Raw genomic sequence first — 22,196 nt, forward strand, 5'->3', positions numbered from 1 at the left:
TCCCTTTATATCAGCTCTGCTCTCCTGCCAGTTTTAGTGCTTCTACAAAGAATTACAGATCCTTCCTATAGTATGGAATTCAGATACAATAGGTTACAACTAACAGTACTTACACCAAAGCCTCACATTTAACTTTTATCAACATTAAGGCCTTCATTGTTTTCCTTCTAATACAACATTCACAGAATATTTGATTTTTGTGAATATCAATGGATTCATTAAGTATCTCTGGATTTTCTTTATCGTACATTTAAAAGCCCTGTGTAACAAAAAAAAGCCCAACCTCTCTGCCAAAAAGAGAGCTGAAAAAAGCCATCATTTAGGAGTGACATATATTTAAGAAAGGGTACATGTGCAAAAAGCATGTAATACATTTATCTTTATACTAGAATTATTTTAAAAGAAATGTTTTCAGAACACTTGATGATATGTAATAGTAAAACGAACTCGACAGCTTCTCCTTTGGGTTTTTGAAGTACAGACAAGTAGTAAAGACTACTATCAAACCAAAACTCATGGCTTTTTCACCAAAAAAAACCCCTAGTAATTGATTTAGATTGCCGTTTCTCCCTGACCACTATTATAAGACAAGTGGTTCCAAAAAACTACTGCTCAATTTCCAAAGCAGCGTTCTACTATCTTATGTCAACTGCCCTTGAAACTGGAGAAGAGCTTAGAAGAGAGTTTGAAGAAGAATAAGGCTTAAAATTAAAAGCAAACCTCACCACCTGGCAAAAAAAAATTGTAACAGAAAACATAAAAGAATTTTTCTAGTATTACACTGACCAAATTTGCACATATTACTTAAAGGTTACCTTCACTGTTGTCTAAATTGTGATTATTTTGTCCTTGCTGAGCAAATGAATATTAAATGGCATTGCCCGGGAGCTTGCCAGCAGATACTCAGTGAGTACAATTTTACTCTGAATTCTGACTGTACGTGCTCTGGTCACAACATTAGCTGCTGAAAGCACAGGGAGCTGGCTGGCACAGTTTCCCCACCTGCCACTGTGCAAAGTCTGGTTCCATAAAGACAGATATTACGTGGACTTTGCGCGCTGGAACATTTAGCATGTAGCGGTAGCCACAGCCTAGTCCAAAATTTGTGCACGGGATGTTATGTGGCAAGCCAAACATCTTTGCTCTTTGCCAAGAAGAGAAGATGCTGTCTACAGGATCTGCTTGGCACCATCATTCCGTGCAGTCCAAAGGGACCATCCCCTCAAAGCGACAGCGCCTCCAGCTCTACGACTGCAAAGCTCCAGAGGGAGCAGTGAAACAACTGCATAAGCAGTTTCAGGGGCCTGGGCATCATCACTCGCTCCAGAAATTACGCTGGCCCTTGCCATCTTGTGTTTCAAATCGAAAAACACACTACCAATAATACTGTCTGTCCCACTGCTGCATGGGGATCATACCCAACCCTTCAGCCCAGCAACAGAACTACCGCTCCTCCAAGTGCCGTGTTCAGTCTGCTAGCATACAACATAGCAATAAATTGACAGTCAGAGCCAAAATCTGGTTTCTTATATACAACATAAGCATTCAAAACTCTGTCCTCTGAACGAGAGCAATATAAGGTCATGCTGACATTAAATATGCCTAGTGCCTTCTAGCAGCTGTGCCACAGAAATGTTAGGCAACTGGTACTGCTTCTATACAGCAGGTAAGTAAGGGTAATTCCTTGTTTCTCACTGATTTGGGAGAACATGCAGGCAGAACTAAAAGAGAAACAAGGAAAAGCCAGCTTTTGTAATGACTGAAATTTAGGAATTTCAGCTAAGCCTTAATATTTATTTCAGATTTACTTTGTTTACATGCAATTTTTAAAACCTTTTGGGGTTTTTCACTATTAAAGACAGAGCAGTACATGGCACCCGTAAGAGAACAACTTGTTCCCAGAAGTCCAAGGCTCACTTCCAGCTCAGCCTGTCATGCTGCCCGTGACAGGAACAGCAGGCTTGAGGAGGAGGACACCTTGTGTGTAGTTGCGCCTTCCAACACCAGGTATTGTAGGACACACACACGAAGTGCACAGACAGTTCGCACAGAACCTCAGAAACCATCTGTCACAGTTCATGTACAAAGTCACAGATACCACAGGCAGTAAGTGGTGAAAGCAAGTGCTCTTTCAATGGCCCTGCTCCAGCTGCCAGTTAGAGCTGTGACCACAGTCTCAGCCTCAGAAGCACAGCCAGTTAGCAAAAGCATATATAAAGCTCATTTGATTCACAGACAGGCCAAAATAACACAGGAATAACTAAATAAAACGGAACGATTGCACACTCAGATGAAAACATCAGACTATATGCCAGAAACTAAGTGTTACTCCATGACCTTTCCCTGCCCCTTACATGTACATGGAGTAACAACAATTGCTGTACACGCTTCTCACCACAGAGCCAACTCACTGCTTATGCTGACATGTTTAAAGAAAGGGTGTGTGCTGTGATGAAACTCCCGCACTGCAAATGTTTAACACCCTGTCCCAACCCAATCTCTGTTCTATTCAAGAACAGTTTGAGGTTTCCTGGTCACTGCAGGCTTCAGTGGAAACTCCGGGGAAAATATTAAAGCTAGTGAGTAGTACAAAGCTCAAAAAAAGGGAAAACACAGTTCAAAGAAGGGAAAACTCCTGACTTCTGTTCACTTAGTGAATGTAATACAAAGCAACTGAAATAATGAATAAGAATTTGTAAGTATCCGCCAAATATCTTTAAAATTTGTATAAAATAACATTTTGTTCTCAGACTGGTTGCATCAACTGCTAGATTAAGCCAATACCTGACTACTCACATGAGGTACCTTCTTACCCAAGACAGAATGACCAAAATGCTTATGTACAAAACTGTCAAATTAGATTCCACAAGCAATAAATTACGGTAGAATTAAGGCCCATTTTAAAGGCAATTCTAATTAAGTGTTAAGAATTTCTAATTAACAAGTTTTAAATGTCACCAGCATGCATTTCCCACAGATTCTCAGAAAAATTGTGATTCCTCAAACATGTTTAAAAAACAAGTCCTCTGCACAAAACTACTGCCAATTATTAAAATAATGGCAAACTTCAAGATTAACGAATATTTTAAGTAACTATAGACACAGCCATAAAAATTACAGGAAAATGTCAGAAAAGAGATATACAAGTAACACATACAGTATTACTTTTAACAGATACTTTGAATTTTCATTAAAACTTCTTTAAAAGGCAGATACCAAATTTGCTATATAAAGCCAATCAAATTTGCCAGCTATATTAAATTTGAGGTTATAAACAAAATACATGAGTGTGTGTCTAGGCAAAAGACAAGTTAATACGTAATTCATTTATACCACATCATTTTACAGAATGAAATACCATGGAAAAACTGGGGGAACAATGAATGGTACAGCCAAGCTGGGTTTTTCTTAGGATCACAGGATAATTTAGTGGGAAAGCATCTCAGGAGGTCTCCAGTCCAACCTCCTACTCAAAGCAGGTGCTAACTGGAAACCATGGGATTTGCACTGGAAGCCATGACTTACAGACAGAGAGAAGCTGGTCTTGTGACAAGTCTGCTTGTCTGATGAGCTGGATATTGGTTCAAAAACAATTGGACTTTTCTAAAGATTCGTTTACCAAGAGCTATCATCAAGCACAAAAAGATAGACACAACCTCTGGCTATGCAAGTATGTGTGTCCTAGATTTTCTGCAGACTTGGAAGAAGTACTGGGCAATACCATCACTCACACAACAGCCTTGCTACATCCTTTCCCTAAGCATGCATTACTGACTATTGAAAGCAGAAGCAGATAAGGTAGATGGTCATTTGCTCTAACAGAAAACACATTTGTATTTTTACATCTTTTTTTTATGTAAAATACGTGCCAAAAACATGGAAGTTAAATCAGCCCTAAACCATGGCATTCCAGTCTCAAGAGCTGCACTCCAGAATGAATTGACATTCTTCTGCCAAGTACCTGATACGGATCACTGCCAAAAAGTCCCTTAAGCTAGGTAGGCCACTGTCTGTTCTTCTGCAGGATTTCACTACCTGACATTTATCGTAGAGGTAAATGAGATGGTCAGCACACAGCATCTACAGCTTAGTATGGATTCAAATAACAGCTTCAGAGCCCTCTTCCTTTGTTCCTCTCAGTGACTATTCGGTCGCTGAAAAAGCAGTGATACAGCCTGCCCCTGAGTACTACTGCTCCTGGCTGGGGTCATGATTGGTAAAAACCACAGCCAAATAGCAGCACCTGGCAAAGCATCAGCACACTGCAACCTATTCTTATGCTCACTGAAACACAGAGAAGTATTACACCAAGCTATACAACAGAACTACTCATTCCTACCTGCTTTTGAACTGTACCTTGCATAAGAGGTGCCCTTTGCAAAAGCATTTGACAGAACCATGTGTGACTGCTAAATGTGCCCTGCTGGGTCTTTAAATCCTCATTAGTGTTCTTTAAGTCAGAGCTCCTGATTATATATACATTGCACAGCAGGATGATCTAACAAAGTATTGTTATTTGTATCATCCTTTCATCCTGTATCAATCCAGCATCATTCTCCCTTTAAAAACGTATAGTGACCTTACCCATGTCAAGGCTTTCAAGAAATAATGCACGGAGATAATTGGTTGCTTGGCATCATACACTGCCTTTAGAGCATGTGTCGAGCCCCAAGTCATACTAATATATTTAACATTTCTCATTAGGACATAAAAAGAAATTGTGCCTGTATAAATCACATTTATACCCAACACGTGGCTTAGTTACACTGTGTAAAATGATGAAAACGATTTCCTGTCCACATTAGCTATGTCTCGCATAGACTAAAATGCTTTTACTAGATTTACTTTGCATCCCAAGAACTGGATGGGTTAGGCTGCTCATATTTTTAAACAACAATCTCTGTATAGACATAGGGTGTTATGTGTACTGCATCTTTCTGAAGGTACCCAGACCTCTAACATGAATAATAAGACAAACTGCCTCCATCATTATTCTGGATGCTGAAATTCAATAAACATTACTAAAATATTCTCACCACTAAAATCACAGCCACAGCTGTTTCAAGAGCAGTGTTTATCAGACACTGAATGATGTTGGACACAAATTTGGTGAGTGATTCCCTCAATCAATGTAGGTGATTCATGAGAATGCTGTCCACGCTGAAAGCTCATGCCAAGTCACCACTTCATATAAAGCAAAAAAAAATGTTAGGAATTTTTTCATGGAAACATACCTTTTCTTAAAAATCACTCCTCATGAGACTTCAGCTTAAAAAAATCTGTGTTTTGTGATGAAAAGCACCCAAGTTACATCATTGTTAGTGCTGTTTCCTAAAATGTTCATCCCCTGGCTCAGCACCTTCAAGACAGAGCTTCCACCCAATGTTTATGTGCATGTGCTTTATGTATGCAGAGGTGTACTCTATACTGTCTGAAGACATTAATGAATTCATAATTTCAAAATCTTTAGAAAAAAGCTTGGTAATTTTATCACCTGTTTGGTGCCAGCAAGAATAAATTATCCACTCTTAAGTGAAAAATGTGAAATTCTACCATCATTTATTTTTAAGTTTAAAATGGTCTCCGAAACATTCAGGGGTGGTGGTTCCCATTTGTATTTTGTCATCTGTTTGGAAGTTTATGGTGGTTTTGTTCTTGTTTTGATTTTGGAGTTTGGTTTGATTTTGGTTGCATTTTCTTAAGTAATGACAACTCTCAGTTGGTCACGTACCTGAAAAGCAACAGAACTCTAAATTTATTTGCTACATGAAAGAATACTTGCAAAATTAATGGATTAGATCTATTACTCCAAAACACAAAATTAAGTATTAACCAGAATATACCACAAGTGGGAAGAAAAAAAAAAAAAAAAAAAAAAAAAAAAGAAGTCATATCACCATTCAATTGTGAGGAACTACTAGATTAATTCAAGAGATCACTGTTAATATTGTTATGACTATATCTAATTATCAAGTCCTATAGAACTCAGGCAAAGCAAGCCTTTCAAAATGGGTACCCAAACAATCCTTCCCATTCTGCCATACTACTGCTTTAGGGTCAGATGTAAAGGTTTATATCTGGGTTGGGTAATTTTTGCTGAAATTTTCCAGGTGGATACCAGTAAGTACTTCACATGCTCATCACTCTGAAATGCCTGCAAAGAGGTTAGTAGTAACATGCAACCATGCAGGGCTGACTATCTGGAATGTTCCCCACGGTTCAAAGCAGTCCAAGCCAATACAGGATGAAAACGCCCGGCTTCACTCCCCACTAGCAAGGAATATGGGTTCATCAAAGTATGATAAGCATTTCTGAGTTGCTATCTCAGAAAGAAGTGAAGGCAGCAGACACTTCCATGGTACAGCAACACAACAAGCAGTAAATACTCTTTTAAGATTTGTGTAACTCGTAAACTTTTGCAACTGAAACCTTCAGCATATTTAACTAAATGAACAACAGTTTAACAAAACCCCCACAGTCATGCTGGGGATGAGCAGATCAACACCAGCCCTGCCAGGAAGGACTTGGGGATGCTGGTGGATGAGATGCTGGACATGACCCAGCACTGTGCACTCACAGCCGAGAAAGCCAAACATGTCCTGGGCTGTATCCAAAGCAGCGTGGGCAGCAGGGCCAGGGAAGGGATTCTGCCCCTCTGCTCTGCTCTGCTCTGGTGAGACCCCACCTGCAGTGCTGCATCCAGCTCTGGGGTCCCCAGCACAAGAAGGACATGGATCTGTTGGAGCAGGTCCAGGGGAGGGCCACCGAGATGTTTAGAGGGATGGAACAGCTCTACTATGAGGAAAGGCTGAGAGAATCGGGATTGTTCAGCCTGGACAAGAGAAGGTTTCAGGGAGAACTTACAGCAGCCTTCCAGCACCTGTAGTGGGTCTACAAGAAAGATGGGGACAGACTTTTTACAAGTGCATGTAGTGACAGGACAAGGGAGAATGGTTTCAAACTGAAAGAGAGTAGGGTTAGATTAGATACTAGGAAAAAATTGTTTACTGCGAGGGTGGTGAGGCACTGGAACCGATTGCCTAGAGAAGCTGTGGATGCCCCATTCCTGAAGTGTTCAAGGCCTGTTTGGATGGCGCTCTGAGCAACCTGATCTAGTGAAAGGCATCCATGCCCACAGCAAGGAGGGTCGCATCTTTAAGGTCCCATCCAACCCAAACCACTTAATGTTTCTGGCTCTGTGCAAATACTGGTAGGTCATTTAGGTTTGGATTACAAATAAGAGACTTCTCTGATACAAATGTACACATATCCCAAAGAAGGGCAAGCTGTAGAGAAGTAGGGCATGAGAAAGCTGTCCTAACCTGGGGGGCTGTCCTTTGGACACAACGACTTTTCAGTATCATCTTCTGTGTCCACAGGGTCTGCGCTGCATAGCTACATAGTGGAAATAGAAAGTCTGGAGGCTGAAGTGAACTTTTCCCCTTGTTTGCCTTGCTCATATCATATTTAGGATTTTACTGCTGTTTGGGGAACAGTTACAGACACTTTAAATCACATTTGCCTGGTGTGATGTTTTATTTATTTACTCTAAAGATCCCCACGTGGAAGATTTCAGAGCCAACGGGGTGGAAGAATTTCAGTGTTTTAAAACACTTTCTGATGAAAACAACTCCATTCTTATAAAAGATTCCTCAGTCTCTGATCCCACCAGACTGCACTGTGGAAAGACCCTAGCAAATATAAGCAGACGGGTTATCCCTTTGGTGCCCTCCCTTGCACACTGCAGTAATTGTTACTGATATAGACTTGTGACTTGACAGAAATAACACATTTACTGGAAACACAGGAAAAAAATACCCGACTGGCAAAAAAAAAAAAAATCTAACTTTGTACATCAACTGATAAACAGTAAATGCTATCTAGTATCCAGAGGAAATCTGGCAAAACTAATCCCAGCCTGCATCTGGGAATTAAGAGTGGAGCACAGCATACCTAGTAGATTGGCTAGGTACTGTCCATCACTGCTGAAATCACAGGAAGTATGTTTTTTCATTAACAAAAGCAGAAATTCATACTACATTCAATAAATTACAACTTTTTTCCTGATAACCTGGTTTCACATTAGGTAAATAAATGCCTTTTTTTCTGTCTAACACTTTATGATGAGTTACTTGCCCAGGCTCTTTTAAAAGAACTAGCAACTGACATCAGATTAATACAAAAGGATTCTTAAGCTGCATATAGCTCACAAAAATACAGAAACTAAGGACATCATTAACTCTTCTGGAAATTTGCTATGCCCAAAAGTAAAGCTTTTCCTTCAAGCAAAAGTGATAAGTAGACTTGACCGTTAGGAAGTTTTGCTACAGATCAAAGAGCAATGGCACATTTATATTCAGAGTAACATAAGAGTCAGACTCTTGCTTGAAGCCAAATACACAGCTGAAAAGCATACAACGGGAGTTGGGTGTTATTATTACCACTTACACTTAACTGTTTTACTTTTCCAGTGTTTCTTTGTCCATTTTCCATGCTGAAAAGGTATTATCAACTGAAGTAGACAATCAAAAACTTCCATGCCGACCAAACTGGGTGAACTAGTTTGATAAAAAACTAAATCCTGCAACCTTTTAATATTGAAGCTTCTTTCTAACATACACCCATTCTGAAATGACAAAGGCTCTAAAACTTTTGAAATTATCATTACCACTACAGAACTAAATAGCAGGTACACTTGGTTTATAAATGCTTTCCATACATTTAAATATACGGCAGTTAGAATAATTACCCAGCCTGTTATGAGCATCTTATATCAAGCCATGAATTATCATCTCATTTTACTACATAAAAGACATTTTCAGAGATGTATGTTGCTTGTCCTTCCTGAAGAGCTTTGAAAGTCCTCAGTAAGAAAGCATGATGGCTGAATGGATTCAGATCATTCTAAACAAAGGTTTGGTTCCTTGCACATGAACAGCCAGAATATTACGAACTCTCTGGCTCTCTTTCTCCATATAAAAGAAGATTATCTTTGCTTTCTGCAGAGATTATTAAGGCAATTCACTTGTTTTACCTCCTGTGATAAAATAAACTCCACTGTCATGCTGCCTGGAGCTCCTGTATCTCATCCATTATGTAAATCTCCAAAGAGTAGTTCAGCAAACATCATCTCAGTTCCACTGCATTTAAGACAACCTACACATCTAAATTAATTTTCATCTTCCTAAGACTAAGAGAAACTCCTTACTTCTTAATTTGCAAGAGAGATTCTTACTGTCATCTCACTTCAGAAACACCTAAGCCAAGCTCATATGATTTTAAATGAAAGTAAGACTGAACTCCAAATACTTGGGTTTTGAGAGTTGTACCATCCTCTCCAAAAAAAAAAAAACAAAAAGGAAAAATAAAGCCAAGGAAAAATAATGTTTTGTAGCTCACTATTTTTAAGACACCTTTTATGATGTGTTTAGGCTTCAGTGGTTGGGGTTTTTTTGGTTCGTTTTTTTTTTTCCTAATACAACTACTGAAATACTTCTGTATTACTTAAAAATTAAGGTGGAAACTCAGCACATGCTTACCTATAATGTTTGAAAGCCTAGGCTTTTGTTTTCACTTGAGCTATGCCCACATGTCCATCACAGCTGACTGCAATCACAACTGCAGCTGACTGCTATCAAACTGAACACCAAGAAACACTCAGTAACTAACAAAGTTCAAAAGAGGGTGACAGCCTCAAAGCAGAACTTGCCCTTTCCTGACTCATCACCAAACCTCTGCACAAGAAAGACTTAATGAATCACCACGTGGGAAGCACAAGAGGGAGTCAAGATTTAGATTAATACTGGGAGCTTATTTTCTCTTTTAGACATGTGTCCTTGAGTACATGAAATACCGTAACCAGTGGAATCATTATTCAGGTCTGTTAGCAGTGGATATCACTATTAAACTAACTGTCTTCTCCTTACGTGCTAGCTACTGAATTCTAACATATTCTCCTACACCATCATATGAGAAGTGACAAATTGCCATTGTTTGACATTATTCTCTCCACAGCATGTCAAAAATACTAAAATCCAAACACATTTATTTCCACCACTAAATTCTTATTGTCAGATATGTAGGAAAAGGAAAACAAGAACACACATTAGTATTTCAGTATCTCATTCAATGTATCTTAATCAGCACCACTGTGATGGAGACAATTTTTCCCCTTCTCATTGCAAAGAAAAGATTAAAATGCAGCGAGTTGTGATGCTACATGATATTGAGAATTAACACCTCCATGGAAGAGAAATGTCCTTTTTTCCAAGCAAACTTACATCCTTATAACTAATGACCAGAAAGAGCTCATTATGAAACAAGCTGAAGTAGCAAGTCCTGTATATCTGTTTTAAACTTGTTTTATTTGATTGATCATGCTCAACAGAAATGAAGATTATTCTGTTTTTTTGGAAACTGAAAACCTGAGAGTACGAATTTAAACATGTTTCTCCCCATTAGGCACTTTGGAAACTTGTGTCATACTTCTGAAAATACACAAGTCAAAATGGTCTTGTCAAACAGCTTTGAAATTAAATGCCTTGTGCTTCCCTCTCTGGAGTAGTATAAATTTAGTCATTATTAGAATTAGTATAATTGTTCACTAAGTGCACTAGGATTAAAAGGTGAAATGAGCGTGGTGACTGCTCTTTCATTCCCAAGAGAACATGCAGCAGCAGAGAAGTCAGGTTTCAAGAGCAGGGATGCTCAGCGGTGTTTTGGAAACCCAAGGGCTGGAAAATGAGTCCAGCAGAGTGGAGCCTCGTGTATTCAGCGTCTGCACCATTGTAGCTCACAGACAGAAGAGATGTCTGTCCTGCTAGGGAGGACAGAGAAATCCCATGGGAAGAACTGCCCTCTGGAGATGCTTACTTGCTCTCTGCTGACTAGTGGAAGACAGGAGCCTTCAGCAAAATGACTGAAATTGAAAAGAATGAATCTCGGCATTTGCAATCTAGTTCCCTGTGGATTATGTCCCATCAGTTAGAACTGGTCCCCAGAAGAGATACCAAGGCTGAAAGAGGAACTGAAGAAAGTGGTTTCAAACAGACAGTGGTTTGGAAACACCAAACCAGGTTTCTGCCAAGTCACCTAGCTTGTGCAGCCCTGGGCCAGGCCATGAGGTGAAACAAATCCTGCTGGGCCAGGACATGCACGGAAGCATTTCCTGATCTAAGCTAAACCAGTAACACTCTTGGCTCACTTCTCAGTATAGCCAGAACTGAGGAAATGCTCACCTGAAAATTTCTCACCTAGATCTTTAGGCTGTTTCCATCATTTTACTTAATATATAGCCTACAAGACAAATTTTGGAGACAAGAGGTATCCGTGGTATCCGTTTCTGCTCCACCTGAGATGCAGGAACTCTGTTTTTAACACACCTTTCCCTCCCAGCAGGGGAACACCAACACACACCACACGTTTTCAACACCAGAAATGGGAACCAAGGGTGTCTTTGCCCACATTATAAAGCTATTTGTTATTTTATGCTCACAGTCTAGTTTTTCCTAACTCTGCTCTCAGCTCTTGCTGATCTTTTCAAGATGAAGTTTTTTGGATTTTTTTCACTCCGAATATGAATTAAATACCAAACAAAGAAAACTCTCAACCAGACAAAAAAAAATCCTCAAACTTTAAAAAACAAAGCAACACTTACAGGAGGATTGTGATCACAGGATGCATTTAAAAGCTCCCTATGTCCTTAAATAATCAGATGAAGTTATCACACCCCAAGCCTTACAATCAACAGCAGTAAGTAATACAAATCATAGATGTTAACGCATTTACTAAACAAAATCATAAAGGGTTACCAATTAACTTTCAGAAGTAGTTTAAAAGGCACTCTACAGAACTGAGTTATGTCAGTAGGTGCTGAAGCAAGCTCTTAAACAGCTTTCACCTACATCCACAATTTACTACCCACAGACCATCCTCACCACCTATCTCTTTGTGGAGAAGTGATCCAGGCAACACCAGCAAGATCTACCTTTGCTTTACAATGCTATTTAGTGATTTTTATTTAATGACTTGAACTGTGAAAAGAACATTTTAAATATTCCACATTTTTATCACATTTTGTCAATTCTAGACAAACTACTCTCCTGTGAACTGCACTACAATGGGGGCTGCTTTACTCCCCCACACATCACCTCTCATGAAAATTGCTGCCATCCTCTTTTATGCAATCCTCCATTCTTCCTATTTCAAAAAACTGTTTAATAAAAAGGATTTTAATTCAAAAACCAATGCACCTGAAATATTCTACAGCAGCTCCAAGCAGAGCAGAAGTCTGTGCAGACACTGGATACAAACCCTGCACACCACTCCTGAGCCAAAGACCTTTCTCCCAATTATGAACAAAGACTTTTAGGCAACCTTTCTCTGACTATTTGAGAGTGCAACCTTATTTATAACATATGATCATCTCTCTATTGATTTTAGAGCAAAGCATGAGATTTTGCAGAAGACCAGGCTTTTACAGGGCAAGTCTAACTCACCCTGTGCCTGCTTTCTATGCCTTTCTGAAGGGTGAGAGTGAAAAAAGACCACAGCTATCTTCAACTAGTAAAATAACACTTCTGAAATATACAGTATATTTTTTATATATAAAACTTAAAAGCAATGGTTAGAATACCCCATAGATGTTTTACTCCCGATCCACATTGGCAGAAACAAAATACAAAAACAAAACCCTCAAAATCATAACCCAATTTTATTTAAACAAGGTCAGATCACAAGCCAACTGCTAAATATGATTTGCCCATAATCCACATGTATGTGTGTCACCAAAATAGTTAGGAAATGAATGGAATGTAGCCAAGACCCAGGATCCATAAACAAGAAACCATTTAGATTATGAAAGCATCTGTCTGGCAGAAATGAAGAAATGAGCTGTGTAGAACAAATTTTGTACTGCTGTTCATAAGGAAAGCCTAATAAGAACACCAAGGTCTTTCCAGAAATCATTCCATAACTTTGCAAAGGCAAAGGGAACAGGAAGGAGCTCATATGCAAACTCACAAAGCTGAAATGGTTTGCTGCAAGCCATCTTAAATGCCTTTTTCTCCTTGGAAAATACCAGTGTTGGAAATTACCCCAGCAATTTTTCAGCCACGGGCATCAGCTCCAAATTCACCTCACTCCACTCACAGCAGGGCTGAGCCTACAGTGAGCAAACCTGGGAAGCTACAGCGCTCACCATGCACAGCCCTCCAGCACCCAGTGGGAAAAGGCAGGAGCAAAAGACAGCACAGTACGTGGCTGCTGATGTAAGGAACAGGAAAAGAAAGAAAATCACTGCGGCTCCTCCTGTTCCTGAGTATAAGATTTGGGGAAAAGCTTTCCTCCCACTCCACAGTCTCAGCGTAACTTTGACATTTTTCAGTGACAGCAAGTAAAAGCAGATCTGTCCTATGAATATGACTGAGCTCCAGACAACTGCCTGCTATCTATTTACATTGTGAAATATTCATTAAAAATCAACCACCAATCAACTGTTAAGGGACCCATCTTGATAAATGCTAGACAACAGATGAAACCAAAAGAACTTCACAGTGCCCCTGCCTTGCTGAATGGGACCATCAGTCATTTTTAAGTAGTCATTTGTTACATTATTTTATCCAACAAATTTATAATCATAATGAATTAAGACAAAACATCAAACGGCAGCCTCTTTCCCTGAGAGTAATCTAAACCGAAGAGCACGACAGAAAGATAGATTGATGGCCAGTGCAAAGTAATTCCCTTGAGATTAATATATTTTACCAAGTTGATGTTTCTAGTCATAATTATATTCCAAGAATCCACTGAATGATGGCAGATGAGAAAGACGCCTTAAGAGCAGCCACTTTCTTTCTAGAAAAACTGCATTTTTTTGCAATACAGAGGGGACAGCTGACAAGAAAAAACCAAACATATCATCACACTGCTACGACTACACTGACTATGCAAATAAAACCATAGAAGATCCTTGAAACTTCCTTCTCAAATACATTAAAAAAAAAATCTTTTTTTATCATGACCAGACATTAAAACAATGAAAATGTAAAAAGATAAAGTCCAATGAATCCAAACTCCACACAAAACCAGGGTAGATCCTGAGTCAGATGAGATGACCCAGGGGCTTGCCCATCCTGCAGTGGAGTGTGGGGGTAGAGCCCCAGGCACACAACTCGCACTTTGGGGGTTCTGCACCCTCCCATGCCCTGCTCCACACAGGAGCCAGAGGAGGTGAGGCAAGGGCACATCAGAGGCTGGGAGACTTCTGAAATGGAGTGGACTTTCGACAGTTCAAGAAACATCCCCTTGAGTCCCTCCCTCTAAACAGCTGAGCTGAAGTTTGCTCTTGGTTGGTTTGGTTCTTTTTTTTAAAGACATGACACAGAAAATTAGGAGTCATCCTTACACCACTAAACTCAGTGTTGTTCATCACTTTTTCAGCATTAAATAACTTACGACATCATTAAACCTGGTTAACTGAATTGCCCAGTGTTGTTTCTAGAAGCTGTTCATGAAACCACAGTGTGAGTGGTGTGATTGCACCCATGACCACTTGTTAAGTACAACCCAGATCTGTGCTTTTCCAATCTGAACCTCTTTCCCCCTTGTCTTGGGGTAACTTTATGATGTGTATCCCCTATCACTGCTCTATGCCCAGAAATTAGTCTTGTGCCTTTTCTGTGCCTTTAAACTGAGCCTGAGAGGGAGAAGAGGAAAAAAACCGAGCAAACTCTTCAAAGCAGTTGTTCAAGGACATAGACACGCACTCCTCTGCTTTTGCAGCAGCAAGAGCGAAGGAAGCACCCTGCTTGCTTTTCAGCCAGCTTTCAGCTCCTTTTCTCCAGAGGGAGTTGGAGAGTTGAACTTTGTTTTCCTGCAATCAGTTTTTCCCTTCTTCTCTTCTGGACTGCTTCAACACCAGAACACATTGGGAGAATTTTCCACCAATGCCCCAGAGGCGGGCCCACATCAACCCAGCTCCGAGGAGGAGGAGAGAGACCACACCTACAGAAGGACTCTGAAATCTTCCCAGGTTTCCACAGTGAGAGGTTTTATTATTTAGCATTATTACCCTTTTCCTGTGTGTTTGTTAAATAAATAGTTTTTTATCTCTTTCACTTTCCTCTGAGGAAAATTTCTTTCTTCCCGAACCTGGTGGGGGAGGGCTGGTTGTAACCTGCCTTCCATCAGAGGATATTTTCCTCCAAATTTGTCCAAACCGGCACAAACAATTAGTCCCCCTCAGTTTTGCTCTCTGACCTTCTTTTAGTCCTGTTTACTTGGTTTTGAAGTCTTGACTTTATTTTGTTCAGGCCTTTTGAGCTACAGTTTTCCCCTGTCAGTTACCCATTTCCTTGCCAGCTCTTACCCAAGTCTCACCCCCATACATCCCCCATTCAGCCACTGTACACTGAAAAACATAAACTTTAAATATCTGATTCAACAAAGAAACTTCTGGATGCAGCTGTCAGTATTATGGAAAATGCAGAAGCACCATAAGCTGCATGCATTCAATATACACATTTGCTGTCAGGTTTACTATTGCATATTTCTTTTTTCTGCTAGATATTCATCTAACCTCATTTTACGAGACAGAAAGAATTATGTTCCTTTTTCCTTCATTAGTTGCATATATGCTTAGATGTCATTTATGCAACACCGTGTTTATATATATTTTGAGGCAGACCAAGGAAGACCTTAAATATACCAATATAACATAGAGACAATGCAACACAAGTCGTTTACACTGCCAACAATACACCAACATTTTCATGCTAGCAATGAAAATCTTTCAAAACTAGATTAGCAGAGGAGCAATAAAACAAAAAGCTACGGCAGGGTGCTGGCTGAAATCCAATCTCTTCCCTATGGGAGCCAGAACTTTATCAACTGATCTTAACAATGACCACAGAGAAGCCTTCTCCACCTCTATTGCTTAAGCTTTCTGGAATCATTTCTTCCCAGAAAAGGAAGTTTTAGCCTCGAACTTTGAATTCCTCCAATGTAACCACATTTTTTTTCTTATTCAGTGATATGATTTAATCACGGTACTTTCCTAATATAAAAGATTAACAGCTGGATTCAGAGTCCTACATTTGCAAAGGCTGCCAAACAGAAAACATGTGAACAAATAACTCAGTACCCTCTTCCTTATCTGCACATATTTTAAGCAGCTTCCCCACAATTACTGATGTCATCAGAAGGGCATGAGAGAGTAGAACTATGACTTGACAAGAAAGAGGTCACCCTGTTCTCCAGTTCTTCCTTCCTTATTCCACCACTCTGTGTTGAACCAGGAAAGCAAAAGCAGAGAGAGGAACAGAGATACAGAGCTAACAGAGATACAGCTCTCATGCAATTACAGTCTTTCCCGAGAAACCTGCAAAAAGATCTAATTCTTTCAAGAGTCTTTTGCTTTTGCTTGATCTGGAAGCCGTCCCTCCTCTGCACAGACTCTGGGTTTGACAGCCCCTCTCAAGAAATATATCCTTAACTTTTTCTGCCCTGGTCTCACTTCCCAAACCAAATACCTAAGACATAGCCTGTCCCAGTTACTCCTCAATCCAACACAAAACATTACCACACAGAGTAGTCCACTGTAACATAATGACATCCAGAGATGGCTTACAGATAATTAGTTTGGTATTTTTACCCTCTCACACTTTCTGTCAGTGAAGTGCCTCCCTGAGTTTGTACACACAGGATTTTATTACTGCACTTCCAAGGTTTGGACAGTATCAGTTTTTTACTCTGCTATTCATAGCCAAGAGATCTGAGCAGGGAAGTGTTTGCTCTGGCACGACACTGGCCCAAACCGAGCTATCAGACATCGGTATGGGCAGCAGCCGCTGACTTGTCAGCAATCAAACCAGAGGGAAATTACTCAAGATTTTGTGCTCTGGTTTTAGCAGGCAACAACCGCTGCCTCATGTGGGCACATGGGCCCCTGACCCCATGGAAAAAATTGTGTACATTACTGCACAGCTACTAATACCACTTTGTCTCTACTGGGGTTTAAATTTGGCTCTGGGAGGCTGGAGGTGTTTTCTGGGACCTGCAGTATATAAAGCAGATGTTCTATGGATGCTTCTGGAGATTGTTTTGATGGCTGTTATTTCAGGAGACAAAATTCAAGGACACAGATGATTCCCTCAGATCTCATGCTGCTTGTGAATTTGGAGGTAGCTGGAGTCAGCATGTCCACTACCTGTTGTGAATACTAAAGATGTTTACCCAAGAAGGAATTACACTCTTCTGTACCCGGGTCAGTAGTCCATAAACTGTAAAACTTCTGAACTACTAAAAGATTGATAAAACCAAATTATCACTGAGAAAAATAAGACTCTGTCCTCTTGAACTACTTTCCTAAGTTAACAGAACAGTACACTTACATTTCTTGTACTGAACTAATACTGTGCTTTTGATTAAAAAAAAAAAAAAAAAAAAAAACCAAAAACCTGCAGTTTTTGCTGGTTATTTGATTGTTTCCACCCCTGACTGGCATTCAGGGGTTGACAGAATCTCTCAAGGAAACAAGCTTTCCACAATAACACATTCCTCCTTGATTATTAGAGTTTTCAGAATGCTTTATTTAGCCAAGCTGCTGTGCAGCATCCCCCAGATTGTGCCCTGCATCCCACTGTACCACACCCTACATTTGTCAATATAATTCACTTGCTCTGGTGTAAACCCACAAGCAGCATCAGCTGCATTTGAACAGGCTTGGTAGGATTTGGTCATTGTAGCATCCCAGAAAAAGCTTATCCTTCAGAGTCACCAATAACTCAGATTGGCAGAGGTCAAGGCTTGGTGAATTAAAGCAGTAGCCAGTCACAGAGGTGCACCAATAGCTTCTCCTTTTTTAACTATCACAAGAAATAAACTGTGTAAAACAACCTTCCCTCTATCACAAGAAAACAAAGCACCAAGGTAACTTTCAAAGATCATCTCCTGTTTGACTTCTTAAACAGCACCTGTCAATGTGGCATCTGAGTGCCACTCCACAACATATTAAGTGCCATAGCCAGTAGCTCTAATGGAAGACAACACCCCTCTAATGCTCCCTTCATCCTCGCATGGAAGAATGATGAACACCACTAGGTGTGAGCCCATTCAAACACCTGGACTCAAAGGAATTACCTATTTCCTTAACATACTACTGAGTTTTCTGCTGAACACCCAGGTATTGTCATAAAATGTTGCATTAAGCTACAGCTGTTAAGCTACAGTATTCCCCTGCCTCTAAGACAATACAGCATACAAAGCTCAGGCCAGTTATTTAAGTTATTCTGGTTTATAACACAAAATAAATTTTTGATAACGGCATTAATACATATAATGCATATGGCTGTAAAAATGTCAACCAACTTTTATGGCTTTCCTCTTCATATGAATATTCAGTCATCCATTTGTCCGTAGATCCACTTCAATCCTAAAAAGAAAATATTAAATCATTTAATTTGTGTATTTTCTGAGAACTTTAATAATTTCTCAAATAAGTTGTGTATGTAAATACAATAAAATCTAACCACAGACATCTGTTCCATACTAAAACAGAGGTCAGAAGAACAGTAAGTTTTATAATCACTTCAAACAAAAATGGATAAATAAGACAAAAAAGTATATTGGAGAAAGCCTTATGTTTCCTCTTAACTAATGATTTTAGTCAAATCTGTGTTTTTAACTTCTGAGCTGCTATTTCAGTTCACTAAGTCCCAACTGCTTTAATGAGTCTTCTGAGCCCATTATGCACCAGTACCCTGCATTTGTACAGGTAAACCTTTCAGCAGCTACAGATGGCGAACATTCTTTACCAGTATTTCAAACTGTATTTCCCAGAAATACTATGCACGATCTCAACAGTTACACATAAAAAACTGTCCAAGACCACTACAAAATCTGAGTATGTATTTCTTTCAAGGTTTCCTACAGATACATGATTTGTTTGATTCTGAGGGCCACAAAGAAGAACAGAGGGCTGGAGCATCTCTCCTGTGAAGAGGGGCTCAAAGAGTTGGGATTGTTCAGCCTGGAAAAGAGAAGGCTCTGGGGAGACCTTACAGCACCTTCCAGTACCTAAAGGGGCTACAAGAGAGCTGGAATAGGAATTTTTACATGGGCACATACCATAGGACAAGGTTTCAAACTAAATGAGATGTAGATTAGATGTTAGGAAGAAGTCCTTTACTGTGAGGGTGGGAAGGCACTGGCACAGGCTGCCCAGAGAAGTTGTGGATGCTTCACCCCTAAAAGTGTTCAAGGCCAGGTTGGATGAGGTTTTGAGCAACCTGACCTACTCGGTGGCATCCCGGTCCATGGCAGGGAAGTTGGAACTAGATGATCAGAAAGCCCCTTCCAACTCAAAACATTCTATGATTCTGTGTTAATCTATAAAAGTAAAAAGCATATAGAGATTTAAATATTGTATTATGTTTTGCGAGGCTCCTTCAGGTTTAAGAAAATAAACAATCCCAGTAGTCCAACTTTTTAAAAAAGCCTTGGGGGAGAAAAAAAATCTTCAGATGTCCAGAACTTAAATAACAGACAGGATGCCTTAAACCCCTTGCTAGAATATGTGCATGTATCTGGGAGCAAATGCTACTTACATATGTCTCTCAATAATGGAAATGGTGTGAAGTCAAGAATCTAAATCTGCTGTCAGAGTTATTATAAACAATCTGCTGTTATTTTTCTACCATTCAAAATAAAGTCATCCTTCAAATAGCAGTAAAGCATCACCTGCCTGATTTGAAACCATATTCAAGTATTTCAATACTGCTCTGTATATGACAACATGACAGGTTTCCAAATACTACACAAACTTTTACAGTGAAAAGATGACAAGAAGCTCCCTTAAGAACATAAAAATAGTCCATTCATATAGTGTGCTACTATGATACTGATTAAACATCATGCACTTAAATTTTATTTCTAAGAAAATATTACATTTAATAGAAGAAAGTAAGTTTCAAATATTTGTATGAATTATAAAAAGCTGTAAAATCACCACAAACACTGACCTAACTAAATGTAACTAAATACCATAGCCTGTAAGCATGTTGTAGACCACTTGTCTTCTCTTGTGCATCTTGTAGACTCTCTTTCCCTTTTGTTATTTAACCTCCCTTGGCATTATTTGAATTACTTCAAAATCTCATGTAGCTGATTCCATTTTTTTTTTTTTCCTTTTAAAACTGCACACTTGAAGAACCACCTCTGAGTTTCCAGCTCCTCTTTTCTCTGTGCTCTTGTCCAAAAATGGGACAACTGGACCCCAGTTTCCATATCCTGGACTTACATGATGTGGTCATCTAACCTGAACAGGAAATGACTTAGTTATTCAGATTTTTTAAATTAAATGCAATGTATCCAAAAGCTTCATGGAATCTCCATGAGAGGAAGACAGTTTAACCTGTAATTGTTTCCAGTTCTCCAGGTTTTCTCATCATTACTCTTCTCTACATGCACACAGACACACATGGTCCTACAACACAACTCAGCTTCAAGTTACACACCAACGCTGGAGTCCTATTATGTTACGGTGGCTATGGTGACACAGCAAACACGGGTCTGTGTTTCAGAACTAACAAACCACTATCCAACCAGCCACAGCTGCAGCTGCTTTGCATTATTAAATCATGTCCAACAGTCCTCCTCATGGAAAAGGTACTTCTTTAGCAATGACAAGTAACTGGATTTGCTTATTAATTTTCTTCGGGTCTGCACTAAATTGCCCACATCCTTGCACCACTGGGGTGCTCTCCTCTACAGAAGGGTTTCTATTTTAGGCTGCTTTTGAGAAGATTAAGAGCAAACCATTCCTCTGAAAATGATATTTAACTAGTAACTTTGCAAATCTTTGGCCTGATTTTCGAAAGTGCTGAAAAGCTTTGACTTCATATGAAATGACTTTGAAATGCATATGAAAAAAGGGGCCATCCATTCTGCCAGATGTGTCACCACCACAAACTCGCTTTGGACTTTGGTTTTCAGTCTCTTATAGTGAAATGTTAGTTTCTACTACCAAGAATAGGAAATCAGACATTGAAGTCCAAGTAGAAACATCTTCCATTTGCATCAAGCAGGTTTTATAGCAGAAGAAAATCTACCCAACGAGACAACTTCAAAATATTTACAATTTGAAACCTTAAAGGCAAAAAGGCTCTTTAAGTAATCACAGAGCAAAGCACAAACCACCATTTTCAACCAAAAGAATGAAATTTAAGTAGCAAACACAGAATTATGTCCTCTTCTACCCAAAGCCTAACTATCACCTTAAAATAGCATTTTCAGACCCCAGCAGTTCATAAAGCTTATGAATGCCACCAAACATTAGATTTCTTTTTCTACGCCAAGAGAAAATCAAATAAATTTGGTTACACCTAGACTATTTTAAAAACCTGTCTTGATCAGATTAAATGTCCTGGTCATCCCACCCTGACCAGCATGGCCACCCACTGGTGAAGCTGACCAAGACTCCTGGACCACATTAAGGAGCATGGGAAGTTTCAGAACAATCATGCTGAGCATATTTCAGGAAAAACAGAAGTCCCTATGGGTGCAGAGGTACTCATATCTCTACAAATAGAACACTTTTGAACATATAAACCCACATTAGTTCATTTAAAAAACAAGTCCACACTAGTATCACTTTTACTATCTTTTACATAGTGATAATTTTAAAGGAAATCCATATTAATACAGTAACAAATTACTCCTTGTGCTACTTTTACCCTTTTCTAATTCAGATAGGTATGGGAACATACATTTGGAAAAGACCAACTCATTTGCAAAGTTAAGTCATTTGCTGAATTAGTATTTATTAACTTTTCCCTCTCCAAAAAAAATTCCTTATTTGGGCATAACTGTACTAGTCACATTCTTACACCATCTACTTTATTTTTAAAGTATGCACTTTTCTTCTTGAAAGCTCTTAGATCTGTATTTTGACTTCTGCAACCCCTTTCAAAGGCCCTGAATCACACCAGATTTCCCGAAAACAGCATGACTTCTCCCAAACTCATCAAGACCTTACCCTGGCCATCAGGTAAGGCAGGATCACTGAAAGCTCAGTTTCAGCACCATTCAGAGATGAAGGAACACAGGTTATCCACAACCCAGTGTTAAGAATAGCCACCCTTATAATAATAGTAGCCACATACTTGTTGTTTTTTCATAAGTTTCTGACTCTTACAGGG

The 22,196-nt window shown here is 39.4% G+C and overlaps 1 protein-coding gene across 6 annotated transcripts in view; it reads right to left on the reverse strand.

The window, feature by feature from the left end:
* The window catches only part of KLF12 (Kruppel like factor 12), a 236,074-nt gene that overhangs the window by 153,285 nt on the left and 60,593 nt on the right, over window positions 1–22,196 (reverse strand). For all 6 annotated transcript variants that reach the window (XM_039548681.1, XM_039548631.1, XM_039548400.1 and 3 more), the window contains one exon: window positions 18,367–18,430. In XM_039548681.1, coding sequence (XP_039404615.1) covers window positions 18,367–18,387 — 21 coding nt within the window. In that variant the 5' untranslated portion in view covers window positions 18,388–18,430. The remainder of the gene's footprint in view (window positions 1–18,366; window positions 18,431–22,196) is intronic.

The sequence above is a fragment of the Corvus cornix genome, chromosome 1 (assembly GCF_000738735.6).
Source record: "Corvus cornix cornix isolate S_Up_H32 chromosome 1, ASM73873v5, whole genome shotgun sequence".
Taxonomy (NCBI): Eukaryota; Metazoa; Chordata; class Aves; order Passeriformes; family Corvidae; genus Corvus; species Corvus cornix.